We start from the raw sequence: 16,106 nt of genomic DNA on the forward strand, positions 1-16,106 counted from the left end.
TTTTGTATTTATGATTAATAATTATTTATAAATTTAAATTGACAATTCAAATATAAGATATTTATCATAATTTATGTTAATTTTCATGTCATAATTTATTAAAATAAAAAATTATAAGAATCCAAATATTAAGCATTTTTTAGTTTACAGGACAAAGTATTATTTAATTTTATAAATTATTATTATAAATACAAGTTTATAATTTTAATAATATTTATATTTTTTAATAATATTTATATCTTTTTTATTTTATTTATTTATAAATAAATAAAAATTTAATTAAGTATTTAGTACTCTCACTCTGAATTATGTCATTTTTAGGACCAAAATAATACTACTAATCTTTCTTATAAGAAATAAAATAAAGTATTTTTTTAATTTTTATTATACAAAATAAATAATAAAATTAATATTATTAAATATATAAATTATTAACTATATTATTTAATATTATAAATATTTTTAAAATAAAATTTATATTTATAAAAAATATAATATATTTTTTTAGGTTACAGTAATTTAAAGTATGTTTATTTCTTTTTTAAAATTTTTTTTAATTTTTTTAAATATAGTATAAATTTATACTATATTAAAAAAATTAAAAACTCTTTTAAGAGTGAAGGACAAACATAGCCTTTTTTATAGAAGGGACGGACGCATTAGTATTAATTTTTCTTAATAATCGAACGCTTAGCTGTCATAAATAAAATATTTCTTCGTGCGCAACACGAGGAATTTACATAGTTCTGAATAAAAGCTTAACAAATCGAAACTGCGGACCTTAGTTCCATTCCGCACTGTAGAAAATGGCAAGTGATGATCTTCGCTTCTTTGAGTTAAACACAGGTGCTAAGATACCTTCCGTTGGTTTGGGCACTTGGCTTGCTCAACCCGGTGTTGTTGCTCATGCCTTGGCCACTGCTATCAACGTTGCACCCTTTCCTCTCAGTCGTTACTAATTCTTAATATATTATCCATTCCATTAATTCTTTTTTCTTTTCAAATTCAACACTTTGCTCTCTTTTTTTATTTGTATTGCTATTATTTACTTAATGGATTTGTTTTAGAGTTAATGAATAATGTTGGCTTACAGATCAATGTGACAATATCGATGCAGGTTGGATATCGGCATATAGATTGTGCTCAGGTTTATGGCAATGAAAAAGAGGTTAGGGGTATTCTAAGTAAGAATATGTCTGTCGTATTAGGTTTAATTATATCATAATGATTGCGTAGTAGTACATGTTAAATTTGTTACGTTACGAGTTTTTTATATTAATTTTAAATTACGAGTATATTTACTTTAATGTGTTTAAAATTTAAAGCTTCGATGCCTTGCATTTGCTGAATTTGTAGATCCTTTAATCAGTTGCACTGCCTGGGAAATTTAAAAATAAATACAATATTTCAATAGTTTTTGCTTGGTAATGAAAATATGCTTAATTGTGTAAGAAACAAAAGAATAGAAGTTATCTCAACTTCTTGTCATGCTGTACGAGAACTTAGATTGTTATTTAGTAAGAATGTTGTTGGGGACAAACAATCAGAGGTGAAACAATACATGAAAATCATAAAGGTGCTCATGTATTACATAGCATAACCTTAATGACTAAACACGCAGCTTATAAATATTATTACACTAACTCTCAACTCAGGCAATGCAACATAAAACTTTTGTTAAAGCATTGTAAATAGAGTAGACTCCCTGGTACCCTCTCAAGGACTTGGCAGAATCTAGGTCATACCGTCATACAAATCTTTTGGGAAAGGAAATATTTTCTCTAAGGTTAGGGCCCTTAAGTCTCTTGTTTGGTTAATTGGTTTGAATTACATAACTTGAATTATGGGTGAAGATCAATGACATTTTCTTGGGCCACACAAAGACTGTCTTGTGATATTTGTTTGTGTGATGTGCTTTTGGAGTCTGGGTTCTTTGAACCTACTTGATTTAAAGTTAAGCAGAACTGATTTTGATGAAATTGATTTTAATTGAATATGATTAAAATATGTGCATAAATTAATCATATATTTTCATTGGAATGTGTGTTTTTCTTAGGAAAGTGTGAAAAATTATTTTCTAATTGTAAAACAAAATGTGAGGTTTCTTGACAATTTTGAAATAGCCTTTTCCTGTTCTGGAGGAGCTACAGCTATGCCTATGTTCTTGAAGCATTTTCTTCGTATTGTTTTCTATCGTTTAGAGAAATAAATTGTGCAAGTCATTTTGCATGCTTGAATTGAGTGAATTTGGTTAGATCACAACGCTAGAGTTTCTAGTATGAGGTTATGCCTGCACATTTTTTTCCTATGCTATATTTTACTGATTTGAAGACTAATGTTTTACTCTCCATTGCAAATATAATATGCTGCTTTTATATAAAAAATTTAGGGAAGAACTATATTCTGACTTTATATTTCCCTTTTCATTTTCAGGATTTTTATATAAAACATCACAGTATATTACCATACAAAATAAAACTCTTTGAGTAGCATTTATAATAACAAACATAGCAGAGCCTTAGTAAACTACTATTGATAGCATAAAGCAAACTGCAAATATGTTTATGCATAAAAAAAAGAAGCAAAACTAGAACAAACTAATGTTAGGACTGCAGTTAAAAATATGGGCTCAAATGGGCACACTATGGAGAGTATACACTAGAAGAAAGAAGAAATGTATAAGCGAGGAGAGTGACGTGATACAGAGAAGTAAGTGGTTAGCCAAGTAAGGAGGAGTCTGTTGTAGTGGGACTGGTGTGTGAGAGAGGGGTATGAAAAAGAAGTTAGTTATGGATGGAGAGCATAAGCTCTCTGTAGGAGCCTAACTCTGTGGCAGTAGACTCATTCTACTGATTGTCCTTTATATCAGATAATACCAGCATCATTTCCTTTGTTTCCCTTTTCTGAATTGTCTAATTTCCCTATTGGTTTTACCTGTTTGCATCAAATTGGTTGACCTGCCAGATATTTGAGAGAGACGATTTAAGATCCATTCTAAGAGGTCAGCATTTCAGCCTCGACCACAGAAGTGAATGCCACCAAAGAAGAAGATTGAGAAAGGAGGAATGGAAGCAAAGGTCGCTGCTCTTGAAAACAAAATGGTGAACATCACATCAAAGCTACCATGGTGGAGATGAAAGCCCAAGCTGAGGAGAATCAAGCTCAGCTTATTGCATTATTAATGAAGAATTTGGAAAACAGTGTTTCAGTGGATGAGGAGGACAAAGGCCAGGGCGATAACAATGACAAGAAAGTAGAAGACAATTAGGGGAAGAAATGTTCGGAGGAGAAATTGAAGTCTAATTCTGGCTGGAATGAGGGAGTTACAGGGAGATTGCTTAGACAAGTTCCACCAATTTGTGAAGAAAATCAAACTTCCCATGTTAGACGAAGGGGACCTTGCAGCGTGGATCATTCGTGCTGAAATTTATTTGAGTGCAAGTGACACCCATTCAGATGTGCACATCAATGTGACCCAACTTTGCATGGAATTTTCCACCATCCACTTTTTTAATTCCCTGTTGGGCAGAGATTTGATGTGGGAACAATTCAAAATTGAGTTGATGGAGCAGTATGGAGGTATAGGAGATGGCAATATTTACGAACAATTAGTGGCACTGCAGCAGAGGGGAAGTGTTGATGAGTATATACAAGGGTTTGATCGCCTTACAACACAGGTGAAGAAGTTGCTAGGCAATCAGCATTATGGGTACTTCTTGCATAGGTTGCGAGAGGAAATTCGCAATCATATTCTTAGTATCAAGGCATTGGGTCCCATCCAGCATTCTCAATTGATGAATTTAGCTTGAGCAGTAGAAAAAGGAGGTATGGAGAGAAGACATGAGCATGAGTCTTGGGTGACAAAACAAAGGCTGAAGGTGTTTTTGGCCAAATACAGGTTCAAGGTTTTTTTTCAAGCCCAATAAAGAAGTGCAGTGAAGAGAAGGATTGGGTTTATGTCAAAAGTGGGAAGGAGGCTACAATTAAGGGGAATAGTAATAAAGGAGGGACAAGGAGGACAAGGGTAAAAATATTCCCAGGGACAAGAGGGTAAGACATTTGTCCTATCATGAGCACATGGAATGCAAATTGAAAGGACTTTGCTACAAATGTGGGAGACCATTTCACCCTCCACCAATGCCTTAATAAACAATATAGAATCATGGTAATGGACGAAGATGGGGATGAGGAGAAAGCTAGAAATATGTTGGCAGTAAAGGTGGGGCAAGAGATGATGTTGAGGGTGAATGCAACATCATGTATTTCAGAAGTTTGTTGATGAACCAAGAACTCAAGTAGCAAACCTTGAAGCTATGTGGCATGATGAAGGGAGTACCAATATTGATTTTAGTTGATAGTGAGGCAATACATAACTTTATATCATGAAGGCTGGTGATGAGTATGGAATTGCCAGTGGAGGACACCAAGGCGATAAGAATCTGATTAGGTGATGGACATAGAGTTGTGACAAAAGGATTTTGTTAGAACCAATGCTTGGCGGCCATTACATGCCTAGTGAACATGGCAGAAATGGTGATTTTCTCAGGAAAATTGGGTTAGGCCACGAACACGACTTGGTCCAGTGAGAAAATATGCAAACCCAAACCCTAAATCTTGCATCTCTACTTTGTCTTTTCTTCTTCCTGCTTCTGCTTCATGTCATTATCATCTTTCTGCTGCTCCTTTTTTGTTCATCTTTATGCTTATTGCTTAATCTGAGTTCTTTGTCAATTCATCCTCACTCTTAGTCTCACTCACTCAACCCTTATTTCTCCTCAATGTTTGTCAATCTTCTGTGAGTTGCTGCTACAGCTCCTGTGACTACTACCTCCATCTTCAGTGACTCCATTTTTTCTGGTAGCCTCTTTTCTTCGTTTTTCCCTCTCCATCTTTCAGTTTTCCTTATTTCAATTTTTCCTTCTCCCAGTCTCTGTTTTTCTCTTTTTTCCTCAAATAATTTCTTTCTTTATTTCAACTTTCCTTAACATGGCTGAATAAGAATCTTCATTAAAATTTTTAAGAGCTTCTAATTGTTTTGACTCGAGATGGAAATATGCTCATTCATTGAGAGATGATGATACAAATAATATTGTATACAGTTTTTGTGGAAAAGTCATGACTGCAGAAATCACTATAGTGAAACAATATTTCATTGGAAAGAAGGGTAATGTGAAAGCTTGCCTGTGTCTAGAAATTGAAATTGCAAATATAAAGGGCTTTGAAGATATAAGCTACAATGAAAGTGAGGATGAGGAAGATAGCCAAACATATATTGCTATAGGTAATAAGAAGGTTGATAAGAAAGGGCCGATGAACTTGTTTTGTAGGAAATTAGAAATTGCCATTGAGAATAGAAAGAAGTTAAAATTGAGGTAAAAACATATAAGAGAGGTATGTGACAAGGAAACCAAGGGAAGAATCCATCAATACATAGCTCGATTTTGGTATCAAGCTGACCTTTCCTTTGTTCTTATTAAATTGAAGAGCTTTCAAGAAATAATATAGCTGCAAGTGCTTTTGGTCCAAATTTGCTAGTTCCCAGTTATCATGATAGTAGAGTTCCACTTCTTAAGAAAGAGCTAGAATATACTGAGTATCTCTTGAAAGATTATAAGAAGCGGAGCAAACATGGTTGTTACATCATGTTAAATGCATGGACTGATTATAAGCAAAGATGTTTGATTAATTTCTTAATAAACTCTCATGCTGGAACTATGTTTGTGAGGTCCTTTGGTGGATTTATTTTTGTGAATACCAGTGAAAAGTTATTTGAGATGCTTGATATTCTTGTGAAGAAGATTGGAGAGTATAAAGTTCTGCAACTTATAACAGATAATGAAAGCAATTATGTCTTGGCTGGTAAGATGTTAGAAGAAAAAAGATCACATCTTTATTGGACTCCTTGTGCAGCTTATTGCATAGACCTTATGCTTAAAAATATTGAAAAACTTCCCTTAATAAAGAAGACAATTTGGAGAGGAATATTTATTGTTGGTTTTATCTACAGTCATTCAAGTACCTTGAGTTTGTTGAGAAATTTTACAGACAAGAGGGAATTGGTGAGACATGCAATTACTCGATTTGCAACTTCCTTTCTGATTGAATGAACTAATTTCATAATGGATACATTTTTGTTTGAATTGGAGGGTATTGATATTGTGCTGGGTAGGGCATGGTTCGCCTCATTGGGAAAAATGTTGATTGACTAGAGGAAGCAAATCATGATTTCAAGTGGGAAGGAAAGCCGGTTGAGCTACAAGGAGAGGATTTCCATCCATAGGCCTCCATGGCTTTTTAGAGTTTGTTTGTGAAACCTAAAGCCTAAAAGAATGATGGAAATGATACCTGAGTTTGCACAGTTTCAATATGTACAACAGGTGCAAGGTCCAAGCAGGGAACATGTTTGAAGTTCAAATCAGCAGCGGAAATTGGAGATGTTATCAAACCAATTTGCTGTGGTGTTTAATGAACCTAAAGGAGTACCACCTAGGAGGAGCAAAGAGCAATTGATCACTTTGTGGGAGAGTCAAGGACCTGTGAATTTTCAGTCTTATAGGTATCCTCACCAATATAAAAACGAAATTGAGAAATATGTGAATTTTCAGTCTTATAGGTATCCTCACCAATATAAAAATGAATTTGAGAAATAGGTGCCAAGAGCTGATGTAGTTGGGTTTCACAGGCCATAGTCAGTCATAGTGCATACTGTAGCCTAAGTGATACTTGTTAAGAAAAAGGACAATACTTGGAGGATGTGTGTGTTGACTATAGGGCTCTCAACAAGGTCACTATACTTGATAAATTTCCAACTTCGGTAATAGATGAATCGTTGGATGAGGTCCATGGAGAACAAGTATTTCTCGAAGATTGATCTTAAGGATAGTGACATAAAACAGCTTTCAGAACACGAGGGGCATTGCGAAGACTTAGAGTATGTTTGTTTGCATTTTTTAAAAAAGTTTTTTAAAATAAAAAACTACACTTACTTTCTAATTTTAAAAAGAGAAAACTCTTTAAAAATGCAATCAAACATACTCTTAGTCATTGCCATTTGGGTTAATGAATGCACCCTTTACATTTCAATCATTGATGAATGAGGTATTCAAACCTATTCTTAGAAAGTATGGTAGTATTCTTTGATGACATTTTGGTGTACAGTTTGGATTGGCAATCCCATATGTTTCACTTGTCTGAAGTGTTGAAAATTTTGAGGAAACACTAGTTGCTTGCAAACAAAAGAAGTGCCACTTTGCCCAATTGTCTATAGAATATCTTGGGCACATCATTTCTCAAGGAGTAGCCATAGATTCCAATAAAGTCCAGTATGTTTTACAATGGCCTGTGCCTGAAAATGTGAAGGGGGAGGTTTTTTGGGGTTGACTAGGTATTATTGGAAATTTTTCAAGGCCTATGGTAAAATAGCAAAACCATTGATTGAATTGACAAGAAAAGCAAGGTTTAAATGGAATTGCTAAGCACAAGAAGCTTTTGATCTGCTCAAGAAGATCACAACTACACCAGTTCTAACCTTGCCAGGCTAAGTCTACCTATGAAAAAGAGCTAATAGCTATAGCTTTAACTATTAACACTAGAGGCCATATCTTCTAGGAAGAAAGTTCATTGTATGCACTGGAACTTGAAACAATTATTACTACAGAGAGTAGCCACCATGGATCAACAAAATTGGGCTGTCAAACTTCTGGGATATAGTTTCAACATCATATATAAGCTGGGACTGGAAAACAAGGGAGCTGATGCATTATCCCGCATGCATAATGGGGGAAAGTTGACTATTTTGATTCACTACTCAAGCTGGACAGAAGGAAGCATGGTGATTGATGAGGTTCACAAAGATGACAAGTTGAAGGGAATCGTTGACGATTTACAATACGGAAGGGAAGTAAAACAAGGATTTTCTTATAACAATGGTGTGTTGCGCTACAAAAGGAGATTGGTGATTTTTGAAAATTATCCTTGGATTCCAGAAATATTAAGGGAGTTCATTCCATTACTGACTATAGGTCATTCTGGGTTTTCTAGGACATACAGGTGTGTAGCAGCCAACTTGTATTGGTTTGGGATGAAGGAGTGCATCAAATAGTTTGTGAAAGAGTGTGATATTTGCCAAAAACAGGAGTATTTAGCTACAGCTCCTGGTTGTTTTGTTACAACCTCTACCCATGCCTGATAGAATTTGGGAAGATATTTCCATGGATTTCATCATTGGCCTTCCTAAGTCTAAGGGTTTTGAAACCATTTGGGTAATTGTTGACAGGCTATCAAAATACAGCAAGGGTTCTAGCTAAGAATTTCACTAAAGAAGTGATGCATTTGCATGGGGTTCCAACTTCTATCATCAATGATAGGGATCCCATTTTTGTAAGCAACTTTTGGTGAGTTATTCAAGTTGTGGGGTACTCATCTTAAAATGAGCACTACATATCATCCACAAACGAATGGTCAAACAGAAATTACCAATAGATGCTTGGAAACTTTCTTATGATGTTTCGTTGCTGATCAACCAAAGACTTGGGTGCATTGTCTACCATGGGCTGAATATTAGTACAATACAACCTTCCATACCACCATAGGGACTATACCATTTGAAATTGTATATGGCAGACCACCACCTATTATTTTTCAGTTTTTATGCAGAGAAATATGCGTAGAAGCAAACCAATGTGAGTTGATGGACAGGGATGGAACTCTCAGACAACTGAAGCACCATTTACAAAGAGCTCAGTGCTGAATGAAGTTTCAAGCCAATCATAAACAGACCGACCGAGCGAAGTTTCGAGATAGGAGAGTTGGTCTTTCTGAAACTAAGACCACATGGGCAGCGGACAGTAAGGGCTAGAATCAGTCCTAAATTGGCCCCTAGATATTATGGTCCATTTCAAGTAGTGGAAAAGGTACAAGCTGTGGCTTAAAAACTCCACTTACCAGAATGCGCTAGAATTCATCCAGTTTTCCATGTCTCCTTGTTGAAGAAAGCTGTTGGCAATTATAAGGTGGAGGAAGAGCTGCCTCAAGGTATGGAGATTGATACTGATAATCTGCAGGAGCCAACAGCATCCTTGCAACCAGAACAGTGAACAAAGATGGGGAATCTGTTAGTCAAATGTTGATTCAGTGGAAGGGAAAACCTGTTAATGAAGCTACATGGTAGGCAGTGTTAGGACTGCAGTTGAGAATATGGACTCAAATGGGGCCTAGCCCGCACTATGTGGTTAGCCAAGTAAGGAGGAGTCTGTTATAGTGGGACTGGTGTGTGAGAAGGGGGTATCTTTTCAGAATCAAGTAGTTATGGATGGAGAACACTCGATCTCTGTAGGAGCCTAGCTCTGTGGCAGTAATACTAGTTCTTCTGATATTCCATTATAACAAATAATACCAGCATCATTTCCTCTGTTTCCCTAGTTTGAGTTGTTTAATTTCCCTGTTGGTTTTACCAGTTTTCATTAAATTATTGAAGAACAAAAGTGCAACATAATCTACCCTTACAACTATTATTAAGGTACTGACTGTCCCTCCTAGTGAAGTCAGAGTGAGTTGTTATGCAATGCAACAGAATTTGCTACTCCCAGGTGTAAGCATGTATACTTTTGTTTCGAATTAATCTTAGGCCTCGATTGCTTACCAAAAAATAATAGTTCTGGTATGAGGAAGAAGGATCTGCTTTGGTGTCCTAATTTACAAGATGTCCAGGCAGAAGAATAGTTACCCTGATGAAGATGGAATGCAAAAGCATCTACTTTTCCCCTTTTGGGGCCACTGGAGGCCTTTATCCTTTTTTCCTGATTCCTTTCTTAATAACGTTCTGTAGAATAAAGCAAGAGCTAACAGTCAATAAATTGCTATTCATCATTAAGTACATTGGTTATAGAATCATGTTTCTAATTTTACTTTTATCCTCTTTTTCCTAATACAATGTTATGGTGGTATTCTCTCTTATCCATTAACTTCTTGTAAATACTATGTAGATTGGTGATGCCTTGAAGAAGTTGTTTGCTGATGGTGCTGTTAAGCGGGAAGACATGTTTATCACCTCCAAGCTATGGTTTGACTTTTTTATATGTACTTCTTAATATTTGTCTAACTATTTTGTTGTCAAGGTTATCTATTCAATCACTTATTATATGATATTCCTCGAGGGTTTTCACTCTTTTTCTTAATTCATTATTCATACTTATTGGAAACATAACATGATAGGTGTGCTTTCCACTGTATTTTTGTTGTTTTTGGTTTTTATTTCGTAAAATTTGAAGGGATTTGTAATTCAAAGCTATAAATTTGATTACATGATCTAAGTTTGCAAGATAACTCATTGATCAATTTATCCTCGTACAGAAAGAGACGTTCTGAGATTAGCAGCATTAATAATTTTACAACTTCAATTTGTTATTGCTCAACCTTTTGGTTTTTTTCAATTCTTCAAAGTCTCTTTTCAACAACTTTCTCATTAACTTTATATCCACCAAATATAAGCCGTCAGCCATCTCTTACTATAAACCCTACAGTTCTGCCTCATTTTTCAACAAAGGAATATTTTTATCATATATTTTTTTTAGATGCTATATTTATTTTTATAAAATGGAAAGGACTTTCTCAATAACAGAAATAAAGTCTACTGACTTTTGCTGTTTATTCAAACTTTCTTGCCAATTTATTAACCAATATTACACATATGATCATTTTAATGTTCATAATTACATTCTTTAATTTAATTTGCACATGTTTTAGGTGTACTGATCACTTGCCAGAAGACGTTCCAAAGGCATTTGATAGAACATTACGGGATTTGCAGCTGGACTATCTGGATCTATACCTTGTCTGCAAATCATAATAAAATTAATTTTTTCCTACATCATTTGGAATATTATACAGTATCACTGATGTCAAGTACCGGTATTAAAATTCCATTTTTCATGTGTATGTTCTAGATTCATTGGCCAGTCAGCATGAAAAATGGGCAACTTACCAAACCTGACATACCTAGCACATGGAGAGCAATGGAGGCACTCTACAATTCTGGCAAGGCTCGAGCTATTGGAGTCAGCAATTTCTCTGTAAAGAAACTTCAGGATCTGTTGGATGTGGCACGTGTGCCTCCAGCTGTTAATCAAGTGGAATTGCATCCTTCATTACACCAGCCAAAATTGCATGCCTTCTGTAAATCCAATGGAGTGCACTTATCTGTGAGTATTCAAATATGAGGTCATTTATAATAACTAAGCATCTTACATATGGACTTGAAAGAATTTTTTATATAGAAATTGCTGTAATATAGAAAGCTTTTGTGATTATGAACTGCAATTCTACTTACTACTTACCACTTTCAATGTTCTTATTCAGGGTTATTCACCTCTGGGTAAAGGATACGGTGAAAGTAATGTTCTTAAAAATCCACTTCTGCACACGGCTGCAGAGAAGTTAGGGAAGACTCCAGCCCAGATAGCTCTTAGATGGGGACTACAGATGGGTCACAGTGTACTGCCCAAGAGCACAAATGATGCAAGGATCAAAGAAAACTTTGATCTGTTTCACTGGTCTATACCTTCAGATTTGCTGCCCAAGTTCTCTGAAATTGAGCAGGCAAGTCATTTCATGCAATCTTCTAGTCACTCATGTTTGGGAATAGCTATCCCAACATGGAAACAGGTTTTATCGTGCCAAATTTTAACATGACACGCTCATGTTCGAATCATGTGTCTATCTCTTTCCTGGGTAACAATAAATAGGTGGGAGTGGGACTCATTAATATTTTATTATAAGAGAGATAGATGGAATATTTTTAAACTTGTCCTCTAACAGAACTGGTTCAGATTCTGAAGGAAATAATTAATTTTTGTTGATGATCCCTAAATGCCAATTGTTGGACCAATGTGGTAGCAGACTTAGGTTTAGGGTAAAAGGTATGAAATTTAATTATTTCCCTGGATATTTGAGAGAACAGGACTCTCCCCACTTTCCAAGTGTTTAATTCATTCTCTAATAACAATATTTCTCTCTCCACTATTATTTATAAGCAATAACAAAAACAAGGCTACATGATTACACGACATCAAGCTCAATCAAAAATTAAATTATCAGAGATATTACATATTATGAGATTTTTTAAATAATTTCATTAAAAATTCTTCTTGACCTTGTTATTTATATAAGCAGCATGCTTTATTTCTTAAACCGACAAACTTAACTAACTATTGGATATCTATCAATCATTCATATGCATAAAAGGATCTATTTCCCTCCAATTGTTCAAGCATCTGGGATTTCAAAAGCATTTTTATTTTCCATGTTTAATTTTAATTGCTAGACAAGTATGATATTTAAAAGTCAGTTTATGTGCTAAGGGAAATCAAGTATGTTAAGAAACGTCATTGATAGCCTGAAGACTTGATCTCCTTTCAACTCTGATTTACTGACGCAGGAGAGAGTTGTTACTGGAGAAGACTTCGTTAGCAAGACATCTGCTGGGTACAAAACCACTGAAGAACTCTGGGATGGTGAGTAATGTGGATTCTATGTTGACCATTGTTTTTCTCCTGTTGTTTAATGCAGAATGAGCTTATCTTTATGATTACTGTAATAATTTACAATGTATTTACTATTTTGGAATTAAGGTGTGTTATTGGAGTTTTAAAGTTCACATTAATATCTCGACATTTTGAAATTCAGTCATTTGGGTTATGGCTTTAGGATATCTTATTCCTAGTTGAAATAATTATTCTATGTTTACGTATGTTTCTGTTGCATATCCTATTATTGGAAGGATTATCTAAAGTGTTCTGAAGGCGGTATATCTTGTGTTAAGTCATGGGAATCTGATTAACTTAGAAGATATTCTAAAATAAATTTTGAAACGCTGGCTGTCCAAGAGTCACTTCAATATGTTTTATCAATTTAATTGAATTATAGCAATTGTTTTTGTTTCAATGAGAAGAAAGGAATATTGATGCATTTTTTTATTTAGTTAAAAAGAAAAGAAAAAAGAAAGAAAGAATAGTTATTGTTAATAAATTAAATTTATTTTATTTTAACTTTTCTCACTCATTTTTATTTTACAAAGCTGGAATGTTACACCTATCTCTCTTGGATTGATCTTCTCTTAAGAAATTCTGTTACTGGGTGCCAAACGTCTAATAAATATGCGAGGTAGCATATCATTGTAAATCAAGGGATGAAATCATAACTTATAATTCTTTCAATGATCTCTCTTTTTTCTTTTTTTTTTTGTATATCTTTCATCTCTCTTACTGCATATATATACTGATAAAGATTTTTTACATAAGTATAAATTTAAAAACTTTTATATATTTTTTATTTAACTTATCAGTGAAATAATAAACGGTTAAATATAAGTTAAATAAAAGATTTATATCAAATATGAAATTTTTTAGATTTGCATTATTTTAAAAAATCCTTCTATATGTATAACTATTTTTTTTCCTTTTATTTTTAACATTGTTTTATTATTTATCTGTTTTGTTATTCTTTAAATATAGTTACATTTGTGGATATTAATTTTTATAATAAAAAAAGTAATATAAAATTTTTGTCAATATAAAAGGTTACATGTAATTTTAAAAATTATTTTTATTAAATATATTTTATATTCTTTATAATATCTACTCTTTACTAATTTATAAAAATAAATATTTTATCTAGAAAAAATATATTTTAATTAATAAATTGCATAATTATTATAGATACAAGTTATAAAAATTTAATTATCTAACATGTGCATAAATAAAAAAAAAATACATAAAAAATATAAAAACAAGTTCAATTTAATGTAAAAAAACCGACAAAACCCTAAACACAGCACCATATTTTTTTATTAATGCCCTCAAAACCACGTAACATTCGGAACCCTGAAGAAGAGAAGACGCTTCCACTTTGATATTCAGAATGTCATTTTCAAGGTGAAGCTCTTCTCTCCGTCTCTCTGTTCCCAAATCCCAAGTTTCCTCCTTTTCTTCTTCCTAACTCCAAACCCGGTTCATTCACAATGTTGATGTTGATGATGCTGTTTCCTCATTTAATCGCATGGTCAATACGCGTGTTCTCCATGCATCGTTCAATTTAACAAGATTTTGGGGTCCCTGGTTAAGAACAAGCATTTCCACACTGCCATTTTCCTATTTCAACGATTGGGATTCAAGGGAATTGAGCCAAACATTATTACTTTTAACATTCACATCAATTGTTTATGCCAACTGCGTCATATGACCTTAGCTTTTTGGGTATTGGCCAAGATCTTCAGATTGAGTTATCAGCCGGATAGCGTAACCTTTAATACACTCATGAATGGTATGTGTCTTAACGGCAACGTTAGAAAAGCATTGCATTTCCATGACAAGATGGTAGCTCAAGAATTTTAGATGAACCAAGTTAGATGATTAATGGATTATGCACAGTGGGAGAAACGAGAGCTGCCATTCAGTTGCTGAGAAAGATTGAAGCGCAATCGATTGAGCCTAATGTGGTAATGTACAGCACAATCATCGATAGCCTATGTAAAGATAAACTTTTGACCGAGGCATGTAATCTTTTTCAGAAATGGTTAAGAAAATTTATCCCAATGTTGATGCACTGTGTGTAAGTGTAAGGAAGGAAATGTGAGAGAAGCCAAAAATTTGTTAGCTGTGATGATAAAAGATGGTGTGAAACTGTTGTTACTTATGTTACTTTAATGAATGGCTATTGCTTAGTTAATGAGGTAAAGAATGCGAGATGTGTATTCAACAGCATGATTCGAAATGGAGTAACCCCTAGTGTACAGAGCTTCAATATAATGATTAGTGGATTATGCAAGATTAAAATGGCAGATGAAGCCATGATTCTCTTTGAAGACATGCATTGCAACTGTATGGTTCCAGTAATTTACAATTCTGTTATTGATGGTTTGTGCAAATTAGGGAGAATTTCTTATGTTTGGGAGCTTATTGATGAGATAGATGATAGGGATCAACATGCTAATATAATTACCTACAATTCCTTGATATAGGCATTATTCAAAAACCATCATTTAGATAGGGCAATTGCACTATTCAATAAAGTTATAGACAAGGGCATTCATCCAGTGCATATGCAAACACAATACTTATTGATGGACCATGCAAAGGCGGAAGACTTAAGGATGCACAAGGGATTTTCCAGGCAATTTTGATTAATGGCTATCATCTTAATGTGGCAACATATAATGCTATGATCAATGCCCTTTGTAAGGAGGGCTTGCTTGATGAAGCATTAGCCTTGTTGTCAAAAATGGAAGACAATGGTTGCAGCCCTGATGCTATAACTTTTGACATAATTATCCGTGCTCTCTTTGAAAGAGATGAGAATGATACAGCCGATAAACTTCATGAAATGGTTGCTAGACGCTTATTGTGAGATTAAAACTAATGCTTTCTAGTTGTGGTCATTTTAGTAAAAACTCGTTGCAATATTTATACATCACGTCACTTTTGGAGTACACTCCGATATAAAGATTGTTGCATTGTTGAAGTGCAAAATTATTTTGGGGACATTTGAGTTGTCAATAAAGATTCTAGAGGAAATAGCTATTGGGCTAGAGTGCAATTTTGCAAATTCAATGTCTACTAAATAAGATAATTTGTGGCCTAAACTGAGTTAAGAAGTACTGTTATTATGCCTTGAGCTTATTGGCTCAAATGATATACTTTTGTCACCTAACAGTCATAGGAGTATTAATAAATAAATTTACTTGCATAACAAGGTTTGCAAAACTATAGCAAAGAGGGTAAATAAAGTAGACACTAATTGGGCAGTTCATTTTCCTAAGAACTAGGCTAAGAACTTGTGGAGAGCTCATTTTAACCAAACACCTATCATTATGAGGTGTGTGGTAGTAAAAATACAAAAGAAACCAATAAATTATTTCATTTTTAAGCCCCATAACTATCTTATTTAGTTTCCTAACATTGTATCAAAAGATTGGAAAAGGTGAAAACATGATTGCAAGGTCTTTCATGCGCATGAAAGAGGAAGTAATGACTTTTAACAAAGAAAAGTTTGACAATATTTCAAAGAAAAAGATAGATTGAGTTGAGATTAAAAAGGTCTAAGTTGAACTTGAC

General features: G+C 34.0%; 1 protein-coding gene and 1 pseudogene across 1 annotated transcript; both read left to right on the forward strand.

Annotated features, from left to right (window-relative positions):
* Nucleotides 1-699: 699 nt before the first annotated feature.
* LOC113849306 (NADPH-dependent aldo-keto reductase, chloroplastic-like) lies at nt 700-12,707 on the forward strand. The gene is made up of 7 exons (XM_027479119.1): nt 700-929; nt 1,118-1,168; nt 9,984-10,060; nt 10,744-10,831; nt 10,944-11,198; nt 11,356-11,595; nt 12,434-12,707. The coding sequence occupies exons 1-7, from the start codon at nt 807-809 to the stop codon at nt 12,515-12,517; spliced, it is 918 nt and encodes a 305-aa protein (XP_027334920.1). The 5' UTR covers nt 700-806; the 3' UTR covers nt 12,518-12,707.
* Nucleotides 12,708-14,231: 1,524 nt separating this feature from the next.
* Nucleotides 14,232-15,399, forward strand: LOC113850782 (annotated as a pseudogene).
* The last annotated feature ends 707 nt before the right edge of the window (nt 15,400-16,106 follow it).

This window comes from Abrus precatorius, unplaced genomic scaffold, assembly GCF_003935025.1.
Source record: "Abrus precatorius isolate BTA unplaced genomic scaffold, Abrus_2018 Scaffold9, whole genome shotgun sequence".
In the NCBI taxonomy this organism is placed as follows: Eukaryota; Viridiplantae; Streptophyta; class Magnoliopsida; order Fabales; family Fabaceae; genus Abrus; species Abrus precatorius.